Source organism: Drepanopeziza brunnea (assembly GCF_022702325.1).
Source record: "Drepanopeziza brunnea f. sp. 'multigermtubi' strain 214-2 chromosome Unknown ctg2, whole genome shotgun sequence".
Classification (NCBI taxonomy): Eukaryota; Fungi; Ascomycota; class Leotiomycetes; order Helotiales; family Drepanopezizaceae; genus Drepanopeziza; species Drepanopeziza brunnea.
In genome coordinates this window covers 349,705-370,033 of record NW_027094065.1, presented here as the reverse complement: position 1 = coordinate 370,033, position 20,329 = coordinate 349,705, and the positions used below count along the sequence as shown (strand labels likewise).

The 20,329-nt window shown below is 50.7% G+C and overlaps 8 protein-coding genes across 8 annotated transcripts; 3 read left to right on the top strand and 5 right to left on the bottom strand.

The window, feature by feature from the left end:
- Nucleotides 1-299: 299 nt before the first annotated feature.
- Nucleotides 300-1,108, bottom strand: L3040_001302 (uncharacterized protein; the record flags this gene model as incomplete). The annotated part of the gene is made up of 3 exons (XM_007292857.2): nt 300-473; nt 650-1,003; nt 1,061-1,108. 3 exons carry the CDS (start codon nt 1,106-1,108, stop codon nt 300-302), a joined length of 576 nt encoding a protein of 191 aa, XP_007292919.1.
- Nucleotides 1,109-1,383: 275 nt separating this feature from the next.
- L3040_001301 (uncharacterized protein) lies at nt 1,384-2,713 on the bottom strand (the record flags this gene model as incomplete). The annotated part of the gene is made up of 2 exons (XM_066156699.1): nt 1,384-2,474; nt 2,530-2,713. The coding sequence occupies 2 exons, from the start codon at nt 2,711-2,713 to the stop codon at nt 1,384-1,386; spliced, it is 1,275 nt and encodes a 424-aa protein (XP_066012727.1).
- A 448-nt stretch (nt 2,714-3,161) lies between these two features.
- L3040_001300 (uncharacterized protein) lies at nt 3,162-4,544 on the bottom strand (the record flags this gene model as incomplete). Its single annotated transcript, XM_007292855.2, has 3 exons — nt 3,162-4,070; nt 4,231-4,391; nt 4,442-4,544. 3 exons carry the CDS (start codon nt 4,542-4,544, stop codon nt 3,162-3,164), a joined length of 1,173 nt encoding a protein of 390 aa, XP_007292917.1.
- A 1,783-nt stretch (nt 4,545-6,327) lies between these two features.
- Nucleotides 6,328-8,608, top strand: L3040_001299 (uncharacterized protein; the record flags this gene model as incomplete). The annotated part of the gene is made up of 4 exons (XM_066156698.1): nt 6,328-6,439; nt 6,568-7,443; nt 7,496-7,685; nt 7,825-8,608. 4 exons carry the CDS (start codon nt 6,328-6,330, stop codon nt 8,606-8,608), a joined length of 1,962 nt encoding a protein of 653 aa, XP_066012726.1.
- Nucleotides 8,609-9,714: 1,106 nt separating this feature from the next.
- L3040_001298 (uncharacterized protein) lies at nt 9,715-10,144 on the bottom strand (the record flags this gene model as incomplete). The annotated part of the gene is made up of 2 exons (XM_007292853.2): nt 9,715-9,774; nt 9,866-10,144. 2 exons carry the CDS (start codon nt 10,142-10,144, stop codon nt 9,715-9,717), a joined length of 339 nt encoding a protein of 112 aa, XP_007292915.1.
- Nucleotides 10,145-11,664: 1,520 nt separating this feature from the next.
- Nucleotides 11,665-12,810, top strand: L3040_001297 (uncharacterized protein; the record flags this gene model as incomplete). Its single annotated transcript, XM_007292852.2, has 3 exons — nt 11,665-11,695; nt 11,853-12,291; nt 12,381-12,810. The coding sequence occupies 3 exons, from the start codon at nt 11,665-11,667 to the stop codon at nt 12,808-12,810; spliced, it is 900 nt and encodes a 299-aa protein (XP_007292914.2).
- Nucleotides 12,811-13,374: 564 nt separating this feature from the next.
- Nucleotides 13,375-14,958, bottom strand: L3040_001296 (uncharacterized protein; the record flags this gene model as incomplete). The annotated part of the gene is made up of 5 exons (XM_007292851.2): nt 13,375-14,259; nt 14,316-14,397; nt 14,453-14,567; nt 14,616-14,816; nt 14,907-14,958. The coding sequence occupies 5 exons, from the start codon at nt 14,956-14,958 to the stop codon at nt 13,375-13,377; spliced, it is 1,335 nt and encodes a 444-aa protein (XP_007292913.1).
- Nucleotides 14,959-17,309: 2,351 nt separating this feature from the next.
- L3040_001295 (uncharacterized protein) lies at nt 17,310-19,565 on the top strand (the record flags this gene model as incomplete). Its single annotated transcript, XM_007292850.2, has 1 exon — nt 17,310-19,565. One exon carries the CDS (start codon nt 17,310-17,312, stop codon nt 19,563-19,565), a length of 2,256 nt encoding a protein of 751 aa, XP_007292912.2.
- Nucleotides 19,566-20,329: the final 764 nt, after the last annotated feature.

The window sequence follows — 20,329 nt, the reverse complement described above, 5'->3', positions numbered from 1 at the left end:
ATATCCGACTGGACTCGGGCACAATATTTGTGCATTATTGTCCGATTAGTAGATTGAAAACCTTGGTAGCAACTTGATAGCAACTTGGAGAAAGCAACTCCTACTAGTCTAGCATCTCTGATAGACCCAGTGACTACTCTGAATATGGCATCCGTCGATGCATGAAAAGAATTCTCGTCAATACCAACCCGATATCAACTGAAGATCAAGCACATTCCCCAAACTCCATCCATGAATCCCAACGCCGAGCAATGCCTCCGTCTCCCGACACTACAGAGGTCCCTGGCCACAAAAAAAAATCACTGATTGCCCGTCCCCGGTGTCCAGCCCTCCCCAATCTTCCGCAAATCCTCAGCAAACCTCCTACTCGTAATCTTTTTCCCTCCTTTCCCCGCCGGCGGGCTATGCTCATCAGGATCATAGAACGGGTTCTGCAGCAACCGGACGTACGCCGCCTGCATGGCTCTAAAAACCTGTACACCCCACTCATCAGTCCTCTCCTTCCCCTCTGCTGCCATCCCGTCCTCTAAGAGCGTACCTCGATTGCGCAAAGCAGTAGAAGTAGGAGCACAAGTAGAAGAAAAAGAAAAGGAGACCCCCCCCCCCCAATAAAAAAAAAAAAAAAAAAAAAAAAAAAAAAAAAACCTACCATCTTCATCTCCCCCTCCCTCAACCCCAATCCTCCCAAATGACCTCCATCTCTCGCCCCAGCGCCTGCATTGGCAGCACCCGCTCCCGCTCCCACAGCCCTCCCCCTCATATCCACCACCGCGACGAAACGCACCCCGGTGTTCGTCTCGAACCCATACGCCGCGAGCCGCTCGTCCACGGCGTGCAGGAGCCCAAAGTCCCCGGACAGGCCGCCTCCGGAATTCGTATTGATCTTGGAGCGCGCCTCGAAGATATCGAGAGTGCTGCTGAGGAGGAGAGAGTATTGGAGCGGGGTGCGGAGCGGGAGGTTGGTCGGCGCCGAGGGGAAGATTGAGATGTGGAGGGGGTTGTTCTGGAGACGGAGAGTTAGCGGTGATTTGGAGGGGAAAGAAAGGGGAGGGGGCGGTACGTTTTTACCGATTACGCCTAGACAGGCTATTGAGGGTATTGCTGCCATTTTGAAGGATGGTATCGTTGAGAGGGTCGTCGACTCTGAGCTGATGTGGACCCTTAATATTCTATGTCCGACAGCCTCGTATCGCGCGCAGCCTTGCTGTGACAGGTACTTAATCCATGTATTTTGAACAACTGCAAATTCAAAGTCCGAGAATTGTATGAGCACTTTGGGGATTTTCCAAAGCTGATATATCAATATTGATATCTACATCAATCCAGAGAAACCGGGCTCATGTTCATGCGATCCATGCTTTCATCATCATCGTACCCAAAAGTTTATTGATCATCAACACTCGAGACCTCAGTCTCCTCAAGAGCTCTCAGAACCTCCTCGATCTCCTTCGGGTCACTGATTCCCCAAACTCCGCCTCCTTTGACCGGATCCTTCCCTTTGATACCAACCTCCTTGCCCACGAGATTCCTACCCACCTTCCCAGGTCCAATGCCAATCCACCTCCTAACGTTCTGCTCCTGATCCAAAAATTTGATACTGTCCCACCACCTCACCGTCTCCACACACTGCCTCGCCCACAGATCCTTCAGATCCTCCTTACTCTGAAACGGCCTGGCACTGACATTACTCACACACTCCATGAGCCCGGGAAACGTCACTAGATCCTCGCTTTCCCTCCCCTTCATTCTACTCTTCCCCTCTAGCAAGTTTTTCATAGCCGTGGCCGCCGGCTTCATCAAAGGACTATGAAATGGACTATCACTCTTCAGTCGTACAGCCCTCGGATCATGGCCCGCAAACTGCCTCACATGCGTCAACAATGTCCGGATCCTCTCAATATTCCCGCTCAGCACGATCTGATTCTTGCTGTTGATATTCGCAATAAGCACTTGTTGAATTGGCGGCACGTCCTCCGCGCTCTCTGACTTTGAGCCGGCGCTATGGTGGCCGAGGAACTCGCGGATAGCTTCTATGAGAGCGAGGAGGTGATCAGGTTCGGTGACTAGGGCCACCATGCCGTATTCGCCGCCGTGTTCTGCGCAAGCCCGCCGTGAGCAGTCGGCCATGACTTCTGCTCGTTTCTGCACCAGGTATAGACTATCCTCGAAGGATACAAAGCCACCTGCTACCAGAGCTGCAAATTCCCCTAGCGAGTGGCCTAGTGTGACATTTACCCTTTCCGCAGGCTTAAAATCAAACTCTTGTTCTAGGATCCGTAGGATGAGGATAGACGAGGACATGATAGCCGGCTGCGCGTTCTCCGTTGTCGTGAGCGTGGAATTAGGTCCTTCCTCTATTATCTTGGACAGCTTGTAGCCCAGCAGATGATCGACCTCTTCAATGAAGGGTTTGGCTGTGGCAGGGAAGGCTTCGAGCCATGGTGTGAGCATTCCCACTTTCTGGACTCCTTGGCCTGGACGAGGAGTCAGTAACTTGCTTTGCTCGTTGCGATCTTCATTTATACTTGCCTGGGAAGAACAACGCCGTACGCGGTCGAGGACCTTTACTTGACGCTTGCCGTGTTTGCTGCCGTACCGCCGTACATATCGATTGTTGTTTCCTGCAGAAACTCCTGCTACCCGTACACTCTTCGAGGAATGACTTCCTTGTGTTGCTGTGAGGCTTTGGCAAGCCTGTCGCGAGCCGCTTCATGTTGAGAAGCTGCCTGTTGGACTACGTTCAATTGGCAACAGGTCGAATCTATTATTTGTAGTGCTTGCTGTTGTTGGTGCTCCGTAGAGCGAAGCCTTACCATGTTTCACCGAGGTCACACGAGGCTGTATTTACTTTGATCCCCAAGGCCGAGGTACCGGCCGATAGACCGATAGGTAGATCGGCTGGATCTGCTACCCCGGATTTGCACGGTACTTTCGGAAAAATGGCTTGGCATGGGAGATGTAAAACGGGGCTTTGCTCAAAGACGAGAAACTGACATCTACAATTTGCCTGTGGAACTTGGGCACTCTTCATAAAAGACAATTCATAGCAGGAAGGGCGGTGGTATTATAACATTATCGTATTTCCCTGACTTTCCAAAAGACCGCATAGCGCCAGTGCCCACAAAACCAGGGTACTTTTCATAATGCAATGCCGGACACTCCTACGACTCCAGCCAGTCTAGGAAATCTGGCGTAAAGTAGCTGACTACTATGGTCGCTCCTGCCCTGAGTATCCCTTCAGTCGCTTCGAAAGCCATAGCCTTCAGATCAAAAACACCGGCCTTTGCACCAGCATGAATCATGGCATATTCTCCACTGACTTGGTATGCGGCAATGGGCATGTTCTTTCCAATATCCTTTGCATCGCTGATGATATCAAGGTATTGGCTGGCTGGCTTGACCATGATTATATCCGCTCCTTCGCCAATATCTCTCTCAATTGCTCTGCGAGCAAGCCCTCGTCCTCCAGGGGGCAATTGGTAACACTTTCGGTCTCCGAATGAAGGAACTGAGCCTGCGGCATCACGAAATGGGCCATATAAGCAGCCGGAGAATTTGGCTGCGTATGACATGAGTACCACTCTGTGGGCAATACCCTCCTCTATCAGCTTCAGCTTAATCGCCCGGATTCGACCATCATTCATATCCGAAGGAGCGACTGAGTGCGCTCCAGCGTGAGCGTATGCGATTGCGACATCCGAAATGCGATCAACGGACAACTCGTTATTAAGGCTGCCATCGTCTCGAAGAATGCCACAGTGGCCATGGGAGGTATATTCGCAAAGACAGACGTCTGCGACAATAAATAGTTGTGGAAATCGCTGTTTGATGAGGCGGATACCAGCCATAACGGGACCTTTCGGATCATCGGCAGCGGTTCCCAGGGCATCTTTGGCATTTGGCGCCAGAGGCACACCGAAGAGTATGACGGATCGAAGGCCTTTGCGGACCAGAGGTTCGAGGAATGGGACAATTTTATTGATGCCGCGGCGGTTTTGACCCGGGAGAGAAGGGATTGGAGTGTCTTCATTGTCATCATCGGTAATAAAGAGGGGATAGATAAGCATAGACTAGGCGAAGTCAGTTTCCATGTGCCCGAAGAAGCTGGAACAGTGAGCATTGCAGCGGATGTAGCCGGACACCAAATTCAAGCCACTGGCCGGATCTGAAACCAGCTTCAGATATTCCCTGAGTCCTCTTCCAGGCTGGTACAATGAATGTAGCGCTCACCTTTGTCAATTGCCTCTCAGCCTGCCATGATCGAGCCAATGGATGCGAATATCCGCCATGCAATTGACTCGAAATATCACCCGAAATGCTGACGCTCGTGGCGGAGGTGCTGGCATAGGATCGTGCCCGCGATATATGAGACCTGCTATCGTCGATAGTGCCTATGGAGTCAGCAATGTTACCAGGAGATTTGAGGACACTCGAAACTTACTGGTGGAAGAGACTCCCCGAGCCACTTGCCGCCGCTGTTCACTTGCGTTGCTGGGCGGAGTGTCTCTGAAGGAGAGATCTTGTACGAGGCTGGAAAATGACATGGTGCTGAGTATGTAGGTGGATCAGGGCTGGGAACTTTTCAGTGGTACTTTTTATATGTGCCCAGGCGGTGTTGGTGTTGGGGCCTTGGAGTAGTAGGTTTGATGTTTCTTCTCTGAAGCAAAAGAGTGGCGGCCCCGGCGGGCGCATGTTCAATGGCCGAGGCGTTGTTCTTTTCGACAATGTCAATTTCGGGCCGGCTTACAATCTATGGCTTCTGATTGGCGTATGATTGTTGTAGAGCCACCAGAATACTCCGTAGCCATCCAAGTTCGCCTTATCATTTTTCAACCCCGGAGCCACCTAAGGATCTGAGACAATTGACTCTGCGATTTTTCCATTCCTTCCACATTTTATTTGCAGCCAGGTGCAAGTTCTGCTCGCCTGACAAAGACTAGTTTCATACAGGAGAAGTCCGCTAATCCGGATGGAGGATATCATCAAACGATCCTAGATTCGACTTCCTTTGAAACAAGACCGCACAGCGCCCCTTTTCGGTACCGCATTTCTCTGCAATTCTCAAGCAAAATAGTAAGACGGAGTTCTTCGGATCACGAAACGGCAGAAACGCGTCTCCCAGCCAGATTTTCCTCTGGATGGGGGCTCCCTATCCCAATGTTCGCTATTCTGGATCTTCCAATACGCAGAGGATTTATGTATAGTGCCTAGCTAAGCTGATTATGGTGCAGATGATAATATGGCTCCGAGCCTTTTTGTTTATCCGTTCCTGTTCTCCGTTCCTGTTATCAACTCACAGTTTTGGATATGAATTTGACTAGTATTAGGATGCTTCACAATGCAGTGACACTGGCGCAGTGTCATTTGGATGTTCGGACAATCAGATGGCTTGCTATCAGTGATTTGATAGCCACTCAGAATCTGCCTCTTGGATGAAGCCCATAAAATATGGGACTTGTCTTTGGCAAGTGCCCAGGTTATCACCGACACTCTTCAACTGGCTGTGTCAACGTTCACTCCTCCACGTCAACAAGATTCTTCAAAATCTTCAGGACATACCTCCGGTTATATCACTATACCTTCTTCCCGCAGGAGCTAAATAGGATGCTCTCCAAGGCATTATCAGGTTCGGAAACAAGAGTACGTTCTTGAAACTGTACAATGGGATCTGTAATATCATTGTCAAGGAAGGAGACAACCAAAATGTGCTGGCTTAACGATATAGGTTCTGATTCTCCTTGTCTTTGGTCTGATCTTCAGACCCACCGGCCAGACTTGAGAAAGTGCCTAGAACCTCGCAAGCACATTGCAGATGCCACTACCATCTGGGATTGCCCAATATGGGTATCAATTCCTTTTGAAATTGTTGACCCGCTCGAAAGGTTTCTTCTACTCAAACAATCAATTTCAAGGACGCGCAGGTAGTGGGCAATGTTGTGCTGTGCTGAGAAGGATGAATGAATTCTTGGCGAGTAATCGCTTTTCTAAAGCGGACAGACTTGTGCATCTCTCGTCCCTTCCTCATTCACCCTTGCACTGGGCTCACCGCGATATTTCCCGTCGCCGCACCTGGTAAAATTCTCAAAATTCTTTCTCTCCATGCAACGTCATCACCTCTTCACCTCTTCACCTCTTCACCTTCTCACGATTCCACCTTTTCACCTGTCACCTCCTCTGTTGAAAATCTCTGTATTCCCTTCCTTTTGGTTTCTACCGTGGGTCACCCTTCTATCCTCGTGATTTCGTGCTCCTATTTTGTCTTCTCTTGCGAATCCAGCGAATCTCTCGTGCGAATGCTCGTGTTGTGAGGGTCTGCATGTCTATACCATGGCGACCTATGGGAAAAAGAAACGCTCTCTCTTCCCATCTTTCTCCGCACTCCGGGACTCCGATGCTGAGTTCAAGCCAAAGAAGGGGAAGGAAAATACACAGAAAAGAGGTGAGTTCTTGAGGCAAATTTTCGTCTGGGGTACAGGTAGCTTGAGCAGGCTACAAATTCTGCTTGCCCTCTTTTTACCTCTTTCCCTTCTGGCGATTGCATGTCAAATCTAATATATATGCCCCCAGGCTCTATAGCTTTTACCGCGCCGCCCATCTTTTATGACAGCGATTACAAGGAAGAGTCTCCATCAAACCACCACGACGATAGCATCGACGAGATGGCGAGTATGTTACTTGAAGACACCGAATTCGATCAGCTGAAACCCGAAGCTGGTAAACGAGCATCTTACAGCGCGGCTTCAAGGACACTTCCAGGACCACCACGTATGGGATTACAAGATAGCAAAACCCTGCCACAGTTGCCATCAATGATCTTCAATGGAGACGACGCTTGGGCGCTAAGAATGTCTTCAGTGGTCACTGCTGTTGGAAGCTCAAACCAGATGGATTTCGGTGCTGGTGGACCCTCCAATACGTCGGATCAGAACGCAGGCCATACCAGAAAGACTTCCACTCCTGCAATTCCCCGAAAGTCATCGAAGCGAAGGTCTGCACGTCCCAGAAGCGCACTGTTCCAAGCTCCACCTGAAGTCAATGAACGTCGGAGCCAGGTGTCTCGACACACTTTGAAGAGTAGCATATCGCCTCCGCAACCTCAGGATATACCTCTTCCTATAAAGACGACGGCTTTTGACGCAGTTGATGTTAACAGCAAGATTGAGGCCATGATAGCCGCTACAAAAGCCTTAAAGCCTGGCTGTAATGATTTTGTACCTCAGGGGGTGTTGGTACCAGTCAAAAAGCGACGATTTGAGAGCAAGGTGTTGACCAAGATGAAGACTGCCCTCAACGGTAGGTTCCAGGTACGAAATGGTAAGAAGCGGGACTCGATGCTGAACGAGAGGCTTCTCGACACGTCGCTCAATGAGGCCCTTGATTTTGAGGACGAGAGCTCTGCTTCAGCTGTTGCGTTGACCACCATGGAGCTACGCATGAATGAAGGTGAGTTGCGCTTTGCCCTCCTTCTAACTTGACTGTCCTAATGGTTATATAGGCGATAACTTCAGGAATCCCAAGATCTACACTCTCACCGGCCATGGCAATGTTCGTCGCAAGCCACTGGCAGACGATGGGAAGTCTTTGAGAAGCCGAAAGTCGACTGAACGTGCTGAGGATCCATTTGCCGAGCGACCTTCAAGTAAGTATGCCACAGAAAAACTTGGTGCTATTCCAGAGCACGTTCTGTGAGAAACTTGTAGTTCTGGGTATCATCTGCGTTTTGTTTGCCAAAGACGTTGCATGTTTACTTATGCCTTTTTTAGGTGGGATCACACGCACTCCTACGAGCTTTGAGAATCGGCTGAATGACTCCCCCCAAGGCAGCGAATTTGTCCCAGATCTCCCAAGTCTTTGCCACACTCCTAATAACAGAGCCCGCGAGAAGAGAGTTCGAACCTCTCTGTATGGGAGGGATCACCAGGACTTTGATGCCATGCTTTCTTCAAGCCCCTTCGGCCAATCAACACCTCGTATCCGACTTGAGCCCACATTCGACGCAGATGGGAAGAGATCCTTGAGCTTCGTCCCAGCTGAGAGTCGCTCGTTGTTTGACCCAGAAAACTCGAGTATGGACATCGATACCAGTGATCATCTCAGAAGGTCCTCCTCGTCACGAGAGCCTATGAAACGCAGTTACTCCAATACCAGACCCAGAGAATATCGAGCTAGTTGGCAAAGCTCAAAGAGAATGAAAAAACATCCCTCTCCAAGCAAAGCTGACCTCGAGGAGCTTGAGAAAGACTTGCAGAACTTCTTGCCCTGCAGCTCACCTGGAGATCAAACCCTCGAAGAAGACAAGTTCCCTATGGATAGAACCTTGACACCAGCTTCTGCACTCTCTCCCACAGATGCCAATAAGAAACTTCTAGGCAGCAGGCGTCGTCAGGCTCTAAATGTTGAACCGATGAAAACCATAGAATCAATGCCGAACCTCCCTAGCAGACCAAAGTATCAACCACCAAGTCTCCAACCAAGAAAGAAGACTGTGGAAGGCCTAAGCCGACAATTCATGAGCTGCAATAACATGGCAGATGATCGCAGCATCATGGATATCGATGAGTTGCAATGGGATAATGCGGCTTACAATATCGGGCTCAAGAGGGTCTAAGTTTTGGCGATAATGTTACTCTGCGTTACCTCCAGATCTCTTACTTGCCTGGCATCGAGACTTTCGCTTACGATTTCCAAATCAGCATTTCATTTTTGGCATTTGCCGGACGTTGCAGGAGTACCAGGTTCTTCGCGCTTTGTTATTATGATTTGGAGTGCCGTTGCTTGAGGAGCACGGCTGTAAAATATATGGTGGAGAGCCAGTGGGGAGAAGTGATACCAGAAGACCTCCTGTGCTTTCTTTTCTCCTTGATGACGATCAGCTCGTTGGGTACCATTACATGTCACGAGGTGCCCGGGCTATTGTCTAGGGGTGGAGACAGCTCAAGGGAGCGCCATCTTTTTTTTTCTTCTCATTTGATGGACGACCGCTGGCTAATTCGTTGCTCGCCATACCGCGTTGTCGCATCGGGAAGATCCGATTTTCATAAGATGGCTTAGCATTCAGCTTCAATGTCAATAGACGTCTAGCTTTTTTGCAGAAATCACAATGCAATTTTTCCCCCTCCAAAACTAGTCCTGACAGTCAGTAATATGGTCAGCGCACGACCGTCGTATGGCTTCTCTCCTCATCTAATGCTTCAACCTCTGAATTTCTGGGCACCATATCCGGACATCGTCATACCGAAGAGTATGTAGAGCCATCAGTATTCCTGAAAAGTTGTTCCATGCTTGTCCAGAGAGGACATGCACCAAAGAAAGGCGCGCGCGCCTTGGCTCATTGGGTTTCTTCTCGACCTGGCCTCGTGCCTCTCTTACTCCCCTTCTCTCCGACTTTTATTTTTGCAAGGGGGGAAAGGGGAAGGGGTCTCGCTTAATTATCGGGTCTCGCCTTGGTATATTAGGGGTTTCTTCTTCTTCTTCTTCTTCTTCTTCTTCTACTCTTCTTCTTCACTCATTATGGAAAGGCTCGGGATTTCAAACAGTTGTATGGATATAGCCAAAAACCTGAAATGCGCCTGTTCGCTTGCAGTTCGCTGATGCCAGCGCCAATATAATCACTACAGTAACAAGGGTATCTATCTCGCCGTCATGAAAGCTCGTCGTTTCTCGATTCCATTCCCATATATTCCAGTCCAGCCCAGCCCAGCCCAGTCCAACCGTCTAGTAGGCGCGATGCGAACCACGGCCATCGGTGCCGTTCATGCGTCTCGTTCCAGCAGCCTGTTGGGTTCACCATCAGCATACATACATACATACACGTATATAAATATGAGTTTCCAAATCACCGAGTGGTCATATTTAGGGAACATACCTTGAGGCCGGGTTTTCTCGTCAACGAGCCCTTGATCTTCATGATCGCCCCCGAAATCTTGTCTCCGAGCGTAACACGGCGTTTCTGGCGCACTACGGTCGTCGTTGTGTGCGTGTGATGCCCTGCGGTACGGTGCGAAGTTCGCACCGGGCGGGCGTTGACGGTCTCGACGGTTGTGGTGGTCTTGGTGGTGCGCGTCTTGGCGTTGCGACCTCGGAGCCGTGTCATCAAGGTAGGCTTTGTGGTGCGGGTCACGACCTGTTGTTTGTTGCGACGCATGATGGTTGTTGTTGGGGGCTGGTGGTGATAGAGAAGGGAAAGTTGGTGTAAGCGTGGATAGTGGTGCTGTGAAGGTCGAAGTTGAGGTTTTGTTTGATCGTGAGGTTTTGGTTTAGGATGTGAAGGAGGATAGTGTGAGAGAGAGGTGTATCTTGGTGTTGTCTTGTGGTTGTGGATGTGATCGTGTGTTTGGTTGAAGGTGTGGATGATGGAAAGAGAGATTTGAGGTGAGCATGGCAGTAATTATAGAGAATTATGAAAGGAGAAGGAGAAGAAGAGGTTGGGTTATTGGTATGACGGTAGAGGAGCATCTTGTTTGGACAAGACCGGAACCCAAATCTCAGGGTGAGCTCTTCCCTTCCCTATCCAGATTTCTGGTCGAGCTTCTTGCATCCAACCAACACGTGCCAAGTTAAAACAAGTAATTGAGAAAATGCATGGCCAATGAGCTAAGGATGGCTCAGGGTCTATTAATTGGTGCTCTTTGGGATGCTTTCCCGAAGAGTCACAGGGTCTGAAGTCAATTTGTGGCAGAGAAAAGTTGGTCTCGCTTAAGTATTGAAGGGGCTCAATACGTCATCGACACTTTCGAGATAGCTCTGGATTCTGCAACTCTGAAGCAGGTATTAGGGCTGGTAAGGAAGCAGTAGGAGAAACTTAGCCCGAGGAGTTGGAGGGTTAGGTAAAAAGATATAGTTCGACCATAACATGTCAACATAGAAAAACGTGATTTTGTAGATTCTAAATTCAACTTGAGAGGTACGCAGGGATCGAAGCAGAATATACTTGAGAAGCAAGTACTCACATCTGATTTGCTATTATCATGTTTCGGCACTTTGGGAAGTATTCCATTACAATTTATGCATCGGATGAGTTTTGATAAAAGCTTCCGCATTTCGAGACGCTGTATTGCAGGACTTGCTTATAGGTTTGAAAGCTCAACTCGCAATGACCAAGAAAACCACGGGGCCGCAAAATATTGGCAGAAGAAACTAAAAAATACAGAGATATTCCATACGTACCGTTACTCACCGAATGCCCATTACCAGGCAAAATGGCGCCTGACGGAGGGGTGAAAATGAGGGGCACGAACTCCCCTCCCCGCCCATGGATTCTCACAACGAGAGGACAACCAACGTAAAAGAAACATGACATGAACGAGCAGATCGCGAAACCGCAATGGATCATTAAAGATTCCTTCATGTCGTACCGAGAAGGCTTGAGGCTGTCCAAGTAAGATGAATTCCCACTTTGAAGCCATTTCTGAGCAGACAGAACAGACATTTACCGGGACATAGACGAAGCACGCTAGCGGCTGGATACCCAATGACGTGGAGCACTTACGGAAGGAACGTTACGTCGTTGATTAGTAACTTGGCACCTTGAAGTGGTACCTGACTTGGTTGAGGATCCTGTTTCCCATTCAACAACAACAACACGAACAATTGATCGCTTTATTAAGAGTCAATTCACAAAGGCTACACTCTTCTTACTTAGAATATCGAAGCAAGAAAATCACAATGGCAGGATCGGATTCTCAATTCGAGCAGGGTGAGTCCTCCTCTCCACTTTATGATTTGCACCAGCCCGGAAATCGAGTTCGAGTTCCCTCAGCATATGTTGGAGATGATGGGACTTCTGTGCTTTCCACATTGTTCATACGGGAAAACACCTCATCTATCAACAATATGCTGACCCATCACAATAGGACACACCGTCCCCGTCTCCCACCAATCCGCCCCAGGAAAACAACACGAAATGGCCGGCCAGTCCCCCGTCAATGACCAGCTGCCCACCTCCTCTGGCGGCTACCAGCCCTACCGCGCAGCCTCCAAGCTCGCTGGCAAGAAAGCCCTGATTACCGGCGGCGACTCGGGCATCGGGCGTGCTGTGGCCATCCTGTACGCTATGGAGGGCGCAGAGAGCACCATTGTGTATACACCAGAGGAGGAGAAGGATGCGCAGGATACGAAGAAGCTAGTTAGTGAGAAGGGAGGAAATATCCACCTGATACAGGCGGATCTGCGGGAGGCAAGCAAGTGTAAGAGTGTGGTTGAGGAGGCGGTCAAGAACATGGGGGGCGTCAACGTGCTGGTGCTTAATCACGGATACCAAATGATGAAGGAGACAATTGGCGAGCTGAGCGAGTAAGTTTCTGTTTCCTATCATCCATCTTCGTCGAACGGAGGAGACGTATGCGGAGAAGGACGACATGGTGCTGACTCGGGACATTCAGAGAGCAATGGCTCAAAACCTTCGACACGAACATCCATCCCTTCTTCTACCTCTCCAAGTACGCCCTTCCGCACATGTCTCGCGGCGACACAATCATCACCTGCGCCTCCGTGAACCCGTACATCGGCCGCCCGGACCTCCTCGACTACACCTCCACCAAAGGCGCCATCGTAGCCTTCACCCGCGCCCTTTCCAACCAGCAGCTCTCCAACGGCATCCGCGTCAACGCAGTCTGCCCCGGCCCCATCTGGACCCCTCTCATCCCGGCGACCATGAACGAAAAGGCGCAGAAGGAGTTTACGAGTCCGATGGGTCGGCCCGGACAGCCAAGCGAGGTTGCGACGTGCTTTGTGTTCTTGGCGAGTGCGGATAGCAGTTTTATTTCCGGGCAGAGCCTGCACCCTAATGGTGGTGTTATCGTTGGATCGTAGAGATGGGGAGAGGAGGAGGTAGGAGAGTTTGAAAAGTATTATATAGCGGAAAAGGCGCTGAAAGGTGGCTAAGCGAAAATTTTATTAGCTCAATCAATCGAGAATTTGCATTCACTTCCTTACTCGCTTCCAGTCCCGTGGGTGCGCAAGTGATACATGGCAAACTCTTGCAGCATAGCATTATGTACAATCCACGCTGGCTCTACGTGCTCTACAGGATTAATTCGTCGTGGCTTGCTTGCTTGCCTAGATACCCTCCCTCCCTCTAACCCGCCCCTCCGATCAAGACGCCGCGAAAGGGGAAAAAATCATGACCAACCGGGTCTCGCTATGCGACTCCAAAACACCAACTCGTCATGCGTAAGGAGCAGAGCCCCACCAGTCTAAGCCCAAAAGAAACATTCTATGTGCAGCCAGCATCACTTGCAAGCGATCCCGGGTATCAACATGAGCCTCTGCTCGCTTCTGCAAATCCGTAGTCCGAGATCGACCAGATCATCCAGTCTATATCCATCTCTGTTCCACTGAGCAGTAGAAGCCCGATTTGTGATGGTATTTTTCTCATCATGAGCGGATGTTGCTCAGGACCAAGAACAGGAGCATGAGGTTCAGCGCGAACAATCCCATGAACGCGACCCAGACACACGTTATGTGCAGCCAGCCCAACTTCTCCTGCCTGCACACAGCGGCCATTATTCCACCCAGAGCAAAGCACAAACTTGCCACACACCCAGCAACAGCTCCCGCATCGACTTCGACCATCAACTTGCGCCTGCCTGTCGAGAACAAAATGCTCGTGATGAAAATCAGAATCAGCGATCCAGCATACGAGCCAAGCATTATACGGAATAGCCACGTCTCCCTGCTCCGCGAGAACATCTGGTCTTTGATGCTGGGGAATGTGGCGTAGTGCGTGGCGTATCCGGCTGGAAACTCGTTAGAAGAAGCGTAGGCGTCGTCTTCGGTGTCTACCGGGCTATTCTGGTCGTTGAAGCCGTGGAAATAGCTGTCTCGAGATCGAAGCAGTGGGCGGGTCTCGGCGCTGGGCGATGTGCCGGGGCTGAACCATGACTTGACGCTTTTCATCGGTTGCTGTATCTTCTCGAGCAGTAACTCCACCGCCTTTGCGCCAGGGAACGAGTCCGCATCTGGGTTCACGTAGATGGTGAAGGGCTCATCTTCTGCTTCGCTTCCATTGTCGTACTCGTTCCAGTATGCTTGTGGTGGTGGCTGGACCGAGATCTGGGTACTCGATCTTCGGGAAGGCCGTCTCGAGGAACTGGGACTTGTGGTTCCGCTTATGGGGGGAGGAGTAGAGGAGCGGATGCTCGCGGAGAGTAATCTGTATCGGGACCGCAACTCGTCGAAGTCGAATTTGGTAAAACTATCAGGCCTATTGAGTACCTCGAAGTCGAAGCGCTCTCCAAGCGTTGCCGAACCCGTCCATTTCTATACGATTGTACGTTTAGCGGCTGTCCGAAATGCTTGCGCCAACCTGTGCTTACCTTGTACTTCTTCAAGATCTTTCGGAATGCCTCCCTCTGCGCCTTTTGAAAACGTTCAAGAGAAGTGATTTCTGCGCCACACCTATGCATATATGTCAGAAATCTATTTGCAGATGAGATTCCAGATGCGGTCCTACCTCTCAATCCGATCATTGTATATAATGTATTTTCGGTGTAGTGCTTCGGGAATTGGCCCGCCTTTCAGCCGAGTCGTTCGCTCAAGCAATTTGACGACCTGCTTTTGGAGATCATCTGTCTGGGTGTCAGCAGCATGATCGCAGAATCCCCTCCATTACTCACTTAACCAGTGGGTGTACTCATCCGCCTTGTTCTTTACAAACAAATCCACCCGGTTGTGCTGGTTCTTGAGCTCATCGAAGAAAGACTTCTCAAACTTCTCCAATCTCGGGTCGGCTTGGCCTGGAATCGCGATTGCCTGACCTTGATTTCGTGTAGTATTGAGTTTGATGAGGTTCTTCAATTCGATATAATCAACATTAACTGCGAGAAGTTGTCAGCAATCGATCAGCGCTCTGGTGTGATGGGGCTGGAATTCCCCAGGCCGAAGCCGAGGTCGAGGTGACGACTCACATGGCGCCCATTGTGGCACGGATTCCTTGTGAAATCTCTCGCTGTACTTCATCCCTTCTTTGAAATTTGCAGATGAGATCTGCAGATGCTTTTCGGGACGAGTCGGTGCGGTGCTGGAAGAGGCACTTCGGGATCCGGCGTCCCTTTGTACTGAGCGAGCACGCGCGGACTGGTGCGTCCTGAATTGTCGTGGGCTGTGGCAGACACTCGCAATTATGACATGGAAAGGCCAAGAAGACGCAGATGGGCGGAGTCAACACCCAACAGGGGATTTGAGACCTGTTAGCAATGCGCCAAGGTTCCGTGGCTCCGTGGAGGGGTTAAAAGTCAAATCGTTGGATTGGCAGCAGGGCGGGCACAAGCCAGCGGCAGCGAGTCGGTGCGGTTAATGTTGTTGATACAGTAAGGTTTTGGATTTTGGCTTTTGGCTTTTGGCTTTTGGCTTTTGGAGAGATCAAGAGGAGAGAGAGGGAGCGAAAGGAAGCAGCAGCAGCATCCGCAGCAGCAGCGTCTCGGTCTTCTTAGTCGTCTTACTCGCTGCACTCGACTGGTGTTTCAAAGCTGGACTGGATATCTCGAGTTCTCGCTTGCTCCCCTCAATGGTTAATGCGATCCGGGGGGCCTTGGGACGGGCGATGCGATGACGGTTTCAATTGCAGGCCCAACCAAGCGGTGCCGTGTCAAAGGAGTACTGAGGACAAGACAGGAAGACAGAAATGGATGCGTGCCGGCCGTTGGACCGTGAGTGACGCTCCTGGGAAAAAGGAAAAATTCTGTGCTCTTCGAATTCTTCTTCTCGATGCAGCCACCCAGGGCTAGCCAGAGCTGGCTGTGGATGTGGCTGTGGCTGTGGCTGTGGCTGGAGAGTGGCGGGAGGGTGGCGAGAGAGTGGCGAGTGGAGAAGTACGGTAAGTGGGAGAGGTTGAGGGTCAGGAGTGAGTGGGTTGAGAGTGTTCTGGATGCAAACAAACTGTTGTACCAATAGCAAGTACGAGCCGATCGAGGATGAGGGTAGAGATATGTGTGATAAGTAGGACGTAGGGAGACGAGGTGGTGAGAAGCCGAGAGACGAGGAAAAGAATGACGATACTCTACTAGTAGTACCGGTACTGCCCACGACTACTACTACGACTACGACTACCTAGGTACTTATCACTGTCCCTCGTCCCTCGTCCCTCGTCCCTCGTCCCTCTGCTACTACTGTACTAGCTCCTTCCTCACCGCAGCCAACGTCTCCGAGTCTGCGCTTCTCTTTCCGCCGTGCAGAGTACCGGTAGTACATAGCACCTGGTCTTCAAGGATAGGTACCGGTACCGGTACCTATACCTATACCTATACCAATTCCTGTACTGTAGGCATGCTAACCGACTTCCTTGTGACTCTGGGCTCGGATAAAAGTCTAAGATGGTGTTGGTCCCAAAAAGGTTAAAGGTTACGGGCGCGAGACTTGCATTCGGATGATACAGAGTATACCGGTAATGTACGGTACCGGTACATACTTCTACTAGTAGTACCGGTAGCACGACAGAGAGCTACTGAACGAACTTGTCCCTTACTCGAGCCTCGTTCGACGATTCAGGGAATTCGTCACGCGAGCGAGCACTTGGATCGGTACCGTACAAAGTACAGTTCCGTACAAGACACCGTCCGTACAGCCATGCAGGCGACTCGCATTTACGGAGTGTGCAGGTGTGGTCGAAGAGCAGCCAATTATGATCAGTCGCTTTATAATTGGTACCACCGCAGAGATACCTATCATTCGGCTCTACCCGTAAGAATATACCTAAGCGCTGAGGCCATACCCGATGCATATCGGGCGATATATAAAAGTAAAAAGTATGGCGCTTGATACGAGAGAAAATACAAAGATAAGAGAAAAGAGGGGGAGATGCCAACACTGGGAGGTCGGTGGGGAGTAGTCCAGATGCATAGATAAATACTTATAGGTTAGTTGTATGCGATGGAAACCCAAAAAGAAGATCGTGACATCCATTCTACTCCAAGTAGTCTGTCTGTCTTTCTTAGATATTGACACCGAGACGCAAACATGTAAGAGTACGAAATATGCATTGGATAGAAAAGAGACAGAGAAGTAAATGGTACAGAGCGGCGGAAGACGCTGAGACAGGCAGGTGGCGGGTAACCGACTCCGTACTTTCTTTTGATATCAGCCTAGAAAATGTGCCCAAACAGAAAAAGGTGTTGGTTTTGACCCGGTTCAAGAACTACCTGAAGACACGGAGATATCGTCCCAAGACACGCTGAGGTGAAATGAAATAAAGAAAATGGCACGTGCTTATAACAGCCGCGATTTCCGATAACCACATGCACGGACCATGTCTGGCTTCAATTTTTTCTTTCACTACCGAATTTACTGCTTTTCAAACACCATCTTGGCAAGCAATGGTCAACAGCAGCAGCACCTCCTCCTCCATGACCTCGACGTCGCATACGCTGACCACCTTCCCGACATCGAACGAAATCCCGTTCTCCACCAGGAACCCCACTACCATGGCGGCGCCAATGGCCAGCCTCCTCAGGGCCCTCGAGCCCGCGAACAGACATACATTCATCGCACCCTCGTCCTCGCTACCAGAGGCCAGCTTGGGGGTCGTCAAGGAGACGCTAGACTCTTTTGCTGGAACCTTGGGCGATGAGCAGGCGCAACGACTGAAAGAGCAGAGGAAGAAGAGGAAGAGGGGGGAGGCGGGTATGGACGACGGGGAAGTGCTGAAGATTCGGAAGATCTACACCGAGGGCTTCGAGGTGGAGCAGGTATGGGAGCAAGCTAGGAGGGTGATTGATGCTTTGAGAGGGGATGCCGAGAGGGTGTTGGAAGACTTGGGGGAGCTAGAGGAGAGTGATCAGGGAGCCGGCAATGCGGACGAGGGAGTCGATTTGTTGAAGTTTGATGAGGATGGGTTTGAAATGGGGTCGGATGATGAGAGTATAGACGACGGTGAAGGACATGAGGAAGTAGGTTCCGAAGTCGAGGATTTGGACGCAGGGGATTTTGGAGGCGACGATGAGGAGGCTTCTGAGGGTCTGGAGGCAGAAGAAGGCTTTGAAGACGAGGAAGAAGATTCAGAGGGGGGGGATGTCCCTGCGGGCCTTTACGTCGAGGATCCACACAAGCTGAATGATGGCTTTTTCTCCATCGACGAATTTAACAAACAAACCGAGTTTCTGGAACAACAAGACGCAGCAGCCGATCCGTATACTGGAGAAGCAAGCGACGAAGAAGAAATTGACTGGGATGCTGACCCATCAGCATTGGCTCCTAAGCCTACCTCAAGCTCCAAAAGAGCCGCAGCTATGGACATCGAAGACGAGGAGGAAGAGGAAAGCGGAGAGGAGGAGAACGATGGTCCAACATTCGGAAACATGGATCTGAATGCCCCAGAAGGCGACAGCGATGACGGAGAAGAAGATGACGAGGACGACATGGACCAAGATCCTATCGGCGACAACACCAACAACGTCCTTTACAAGGACTTCTTTGAGCCCCCCCCTCGCAAAGTCGGCAAAGCAGTAATGCAAGCCAACTATCTGGAACGTCAAGTCCGCAAAGCCCAAGCGCCAGGCCCGGTAGATGACGAGGCTGGCCTTCAGCGAGCCATGGCAGATGTCCGCCGCGACCTCTTTGAAGAGTCGGAAAATGAGATGTCTGAAGACGCACTTTCGGACGTCGATGCCGCGGATCCTAAATCGAGGAGATCTGCTCACGAGCGCAGACAGGCCAAACTTGCGGATGAGATCCGCCGTCTGGAAGCTGCGTCTGTCGCTAAACGCGAATGGACACTCGCAGGAGAGGCCAGAGCCGCAGACCGCCCGCTCAACTCCTTGCTAGATGAAGACCTCGAATTCGAGCGTACGGGCAAACCAGTCCTGGAAGTCACAGCCGAAGTAAGCGAGAGCATCGAAGAGCTCATCAAGCGCCGCATCCTGGCTCAGGAATTCGACGAGGTGATCCGCCGCCGCCCCGAAACCGAGATCACAACCGCACGGCGAGGGCTCTTCGAGCTTGATGACTCGAAACCGCAGCAGAGTCTCGCGCAGCTGTACGAGGAAGAGCACGTCAAGGAGCGCAACCCCGACACGTACGTCAGCAAATCCGAGGAGAAGATCCGGCAAGAGGAGAACGAGATTGAAGGGCTGTGGAAGGACGTTAGCGCCAAGCTGGATGCCCTCAGCAGCTGGCACTACAAGCCTAAACCCGCGGCTCCAAGTCTGACAGTCGTGTCGGACGTCGCTGCCATCTCCATGGAAGATGCGCAGCCGACGACTGCCATGGGGATCTCGGCCGGCCAGAGCATGCTAGCGCCGCAGGAGATCTACAAGGCGGGTAAGGATAAGAAGACGATCGGGGAGGGCGAGGTGGTGCCGAAGACGGGGGCGCCGGTCGCGAGGCAGGAGATGACGAGGGAGGAGAAGCTGCGCAGGAGGAGGAGGGAGAAGGAGAGGATCAAGAAGAGGGGCGGGGAGGAGCTTGGGCAGAGGAAGGAGAGCAGGAAGAGTGTGCAGAAGAGGGAGACGTTGGCGTCGCTCAAGAAGGGCGGGGTCAAGGTCATTGGCAAGAAGGGCGAGGTGAGGGACGTGGATGGGAATAAGGTGCAGGATGCTGCTGCTCTCAACGGGGCCGGTGGATTCAAGCTGTAGATAGATAGATGTCTTTTCGTGGAGTGGTGAGAATGAATTGTTCGGATTCGGATTCGATTCGATTCGGATACCAGGCTTTCGTATCGTTTGAAGTGAGTGTCACTTGAAATGCCGGTCTCTGCTTATGATATATTATATATATATATATATATATATAGTTGTGAGGTATTTAGTCGCCCTACGCTACGACCACACAAGTCTTTTCCAAACATGATCTTTGCTGATATTGATAGAACGAACAACCCTCCCCCTTTCAACTTCTCGGCGTTCTCTCGTGGGTGGAAAAAGCGTATGCCTGCCTGCCTCTAGACCACCTGCGTGCTCGCTATCTCGGAAGTATGTAGATGGCAGCAGTAGACATCGATGTATAGCCAATACTCGCACGAATATCTGCTAAGATCCAATCCAACCCAACCCGATCCAATCCAACCCAATCCAATCCAATCCAATCCAATCCAATCCAATCCATTCCAATCCAATCCATTCCATTCCATCCCAAATGGAAAAGGGAGGCGCCGTCAACAGGTAGTAGTAGTAGTATTGTATTAAATCGCACGAATCCAACGACCCAAAAGCCTTCTTCATATCGGTCATTCGTGCACACGTAGATACACATCAGAAAACAGACACAGACACAGACACACACCCTACACTCCTTCCTCAGAGGCGTAAAAATATCAATCTGAAAAAGGATAAAGAAGAGGAAAAGAAAAAGAAAAAAAAAGGTATCCAATCGCCGACGCCTGCAACAACGCCTTTCCTTC